This window comes from Cryptomeria japonica, chromosome 7 (genome assembly GCF_030272615.1).
Source record: "Cryptomeria japonica chromosome 7, Sugi_1.0, whole genome shotgun sequence".
Classification (NCBI taxonomy): Eukaryota; Viridiplantae; Streptophyta; class Pinopsida; order Cupressales; family Cupressaceae; genus Cryptomeria; species Cryptomeria japonica.
This window is the reverse complement of record NC_081411.1, coordinates 290,341,453-290,345,540: the sequence shown is the minus strand read 5'-3', so window position 1 is coordinate 290,345,540 and position 4,088 is coordinate 290,341,453. Positions and strand designations below refer to the sequence as shown.

General features: G+C 35.6%; 1 protein-coding gene across 1 annotated transcript; it reads right to left on the bottom strand.

Moving 5' to 3' along the window:
* Positions 1 to 2,560: 2,560 nt before the first annotated feature.
* Positions 2,561 to 3,699, bottom strand: LOC131074759 (transcription factor MYB1-like). The gene is made up of 3 exons (XM_058011435.2): positions 3,549 to 3,699; positions 3,335 to 3,464; positions 2,561 to 3,146 (listed from the first exon to the last, which is right to left on the bottom strand). Exons 1-3 carry the CDS (start codon positions 3,697 to 3,699, stop codon positions 2,561 to 2,563), a joined length of 867 nt encoding a protein of 288 aa, XP_057867418.2.
* Between the last annotated feature and the right edge of the window lie 389 nt (positions 3,700 to 4,088).

The window sequence follows — 4,088 nt, the reverse complement described above, 5'->3', positions numbered from 1 at the left end:
TGAAGTCTACCCACCTCATATGTCTCTAGTTTAACTTTGTTTAACAATTTAGGTACTAAAGTTCTTGATGGTCTATATACAATAGAAACTCTTTCAATATCAAATAGTGTATCCATTTCTTCAATGCTTGAATTATGGAATGGAACTCCTAACCATACACCAAGTACCTTCTCAAAAAATCATTCAACTCTTCACTCAAATAAGTTATGGTCCTTCCTTCCTGGCTAAATACTTCTCCTATGGCACTGTCATTGGCATCATAATCTACTTGAAAGATTGTTGAAATTTCATAAGGATAGTATCAATTGTTCCATCACCTATAGCTTCAACAACTCAAATCTTCTCTATGCTCCAAAAATTTACTTGAACTACATTCAATCAACCCTCATTGCCTCCATATTTGGTCAGCATAGTTTGCACAAAAAATCTAATAAACTTTCAGGTAAAAACATGCCAATCCATGAAAAGATCTTACCTCCCCAATGTTGATTAGTGTAGGTCATTCTACAATTTCTCTCACCTTATCCAGATTCATTTTCAACCCCTCCACAAATATTAAAAATCCAAAATAAACTAATTATATCTTCATTAAACTATATTTGTTATTGTTGATTAGCAACTTCTCTTTCCTCAATAACTGGGACACTTGTCTGAAGTGTTAGATATGTTCTTCTTTTGTCTTTCTAAAAATCGGAATGTCATCTAGATAAAACAATGAGAAACTTACCTAGAAACTCTTTTAGTAATTTGTTAATTAGTTGTATGAATGTGTTAGGTAAGTTGGTAAGTCCTAAAGACATGACCAACCAGTCATACAATATTTAATTGGTTTTGAATGTAGTCTTATACTCATCACCCTCTTACATCCTAATCTAATCCAGTATACACTCTTTAGATTAATTTTGGTGTAGTATTGTGCACCACTCAAATAATTGATTATATCATTCATCCTTAACAAAGGAAATTGTTACTTAATCATGATCTTGTTGATGGATCTTGGGTTAGTACACATCCTCCATTCTCCATCTCTCTTTTGTGCTAAGATAGTGAGTACTGCGCATGGACTTAGCCTCCCTAGATCAACTGTTTCTCAAAAAACCCATGTACTTGTCTACTCAGTTTCACATTCTCTACTGGAGTCATTTGGTCTACTTCTTTGTTGGGAAAAGTCACTCATATTTAATTTCTCTATGAATTTTTATACTATATACTAGTGGGAGTCTTTCTAGAATTGTTTGACATAATGTCAGGGTATTTATTGAGTAACTCTACAACCTCCTTCTATGGTATCCCCACTTCTCTTCTTCTAGTGTTTCTAGCATCCTTGCTATCACATTTTTCATGGAATGAGTGCAAAGAAGGTGTTCTCATGCCTCAATCCATCTAGGGTCTTCCTTCCATCCACCAAACAAATCCTCTTAGCCTAATTCATTCTTATGTTTTTATGCAGATTTAGGTGAGAGACAACAAGGTTGTGCTTAAAGTAACACACCTTAAGGTTCTCTTATTTCATTCAGTAATGGCTTGGTCATTATTGCTAGAGTCCATCTAGCACCAACGAGTACTTGAGACTATTCTTTGCATCATGGACTTCATTGGGGGCATAGATGCTTTGTTTGTGGTGAATGTGATGCATATTCTCACACATACTAGCAGTAGTAAGAAGAACTGTGTACTAGTCTACGAGAGAATGGTCTTATCACCCCTACTACCACTCCATTGCTCCCCAAGCTACTAGACATGGGTTTGCTGGTTGGCTAAATAGGGTCAAATTCTTTGACCTTGATCCTTTCATATAACATGTGCTTGACACTTAGCATTTAAATAAAGATTAAAAAAAATGATTGTGACACTGCTAATTGAGAGCCTCTTGTTTATCTTCTAGAACCTTCTAATATTTAAGAAAATCAGATGATTGAGATCCTCATCCTCCTATCAATGCTTTAATTTAGTTTTTACCAAGAGCTACATGTTATTGCATTTTGTTACTTTGAGATTGTGATTTCTTCCATCCACTTTTGTTAATCTATTTTTTTTTTCAAAAGTTATTTTTTAAAGTAGTTTTTAATTTTTAATCTCTGTCTCGCAAAAGATGGGTGGCGACAGCATATGTAATCAAATATGGCAACAAATATATCGGCATGTGATCGGCTAGTCACCCAGTCGACCGAAATAGTTAAGTTTTGAAATGAATGCACAAAACAAAATTCTTTTTGTCGTTGTAATTTCGGAATCTCAAAGGTTGCATTAGACAGATATGTACCTTTTCATACCACAGTCAAATTAAAGTTATCAGCTTTGTTTGGGAGATCGGTCAGCATTAATCATTATCGCACAAGTCGTATTGCATTTTGATCGTAATGAATTAGCATTCCTTCTACTGGAAAATCCAAACTTTCCAATCATGAATGGGATCCATATTATTGAATGAAAGATCTAACTCAGAGAAAGGAACACAGGAAATGTCTAATGCAGACTTCTAAACATCAAACAGGCGAAGCCAGATCAATAAACACGATCACATCAGCTGTGATCCTTTTTATGAAAACTGTGTAAAATCTTACAGCTGTAAATATTGCAATTCATCCACCGAACCATTATCCTGCTTACTATCATAGATTCCTTCCATTTTGTAATAGTCAGCTTCTGCAAAATTTTCAAATTGATCCATGTTATAATAGAGAGAATACATATCCAAATAATTACCAGGACCTCCCTGAAACGCATCGAGTCTGAAATCTTCTGGAGAAAACTGACCATTAATTTCCACAGACGGAGATCCCAGTTGTTGCAGCATTCGGCAGTCTGTAATATCGAAATCACGGTCTTTCATGAATTCTTCTAGCGGTAAATTGAACTCTTCAGTATTGGAGGCGTTCCCTGCTTTTGCTCGATCAGTAGTTTGATGATTTGAACTTCCACTGCCTACATATGTCTTCAAACCCTTTGATATTCTCAGCGCTTTTGTTTTAACTGGACTGACTTTCAACAAACCATCAGCTGCAGGTAGAGCATGCTTTTCCTTTGTTTTTTGTTTCTCACCAACGTTTTTATTTGACAGGTTCTTCTTGGCGAGATGAGTGTGCCAGTAATTCTTGATTTCGTTGTCCGTCCGACCGGGAAGTCGACCTGCTATCAGCGACCACCTGCATATACGAAATGCCACACTTACAAGAATTAGAATTCATTATTTCTCAAATGTAAATGACGGCCAGTCTTAAAGTACACACTAAGTCATATATTAAGTCTAGAAAATCAGTCAATTTTGAATCTTTAACATTTTAAAGTTACAGATCACAAATGACTGTGTGAATCTAAGCATTTGTGGTGCTACCTATTGCCAAGGAGCCCATGCATTCTAATGATAAGTTCCTCTTCATCGGATGAAATGTTTCCGTGCTTGATATCAGGACGAAGATAGTTCAGCCACCGTAATCTACAGCTCTTCCCGGATCTCATCAGACCTTAAAAAGAAAAAAGTTTCCGTTCAAAGAATACGAACAGTAGGACATTTTAAAAGATATCAAAGGATTGGTGCATTCGTTTACCTGCTTTTTGAGAAATGGATGTCCAACCAGTCTCGCCATGGATTGTGACGCATTGAGCCAAAAGCATATCTTCTTCGGCAGTCCAGCCTCGACGATTAGGGTTAGGGCCTGCGTTTTCTGAACGGCGTGGACGGCGTGGACGTCTACCCATACCGATGGCTAGCGGTATTCTTCACTGGTTGCAATGGTTTGGGATACGATAAACATCTATATATAATTTGCATCTGAACTTCTAGGTTAAATTTTATGATTAAGTAAATATGAGCTTGATTAGTATTATCATGGTGAGTGTTAGGTGGACTGATCAGTTTGTAAGGATTGTTACTTATTAAATATGTGTCTACTGTACAAATATCACAACTTATATTACTATCGAAAACACTAATTCATGGAGAATAGGATAACATACAATTTGATATCGATATTATATATTGATTATTTGTAAAAACTTAATTCAAAAATCAAATATAACTTTTGACTCTATAAAAGGAAACAATTATTTCTCACTAGTATATAAATGGAAAAGAAACTTGTGATTAT

What these genes read in the sequence shown, in the direction of transcription:
- LOC131074759 (XM_058011435.2), bottom strand. Translation starts at nt 3,699, where the DNA reads ATGGGTAGACGTCCACGCCGTCCACGCCGTTCAGAAAACGCAGGCCCT. An exon ending in ATCCATTTCTCAAAAAGCAG is followed by an intron (nt 3,465 to 3,548) that starts GTAAACGAATGC and finishes TTTCTTTTTAAG; the next exon opens with GTCTGATGAGATCCGGGAAG. An exon ending in CATGGGCTCCTTGGCAATAG is followed by an intron (nt 3,147 to 3,334) that starts GTAGCACCACAA and finishes TCGTATATGCAG; the next exon opens with GTGGTCGCTGATAGCAGGTC.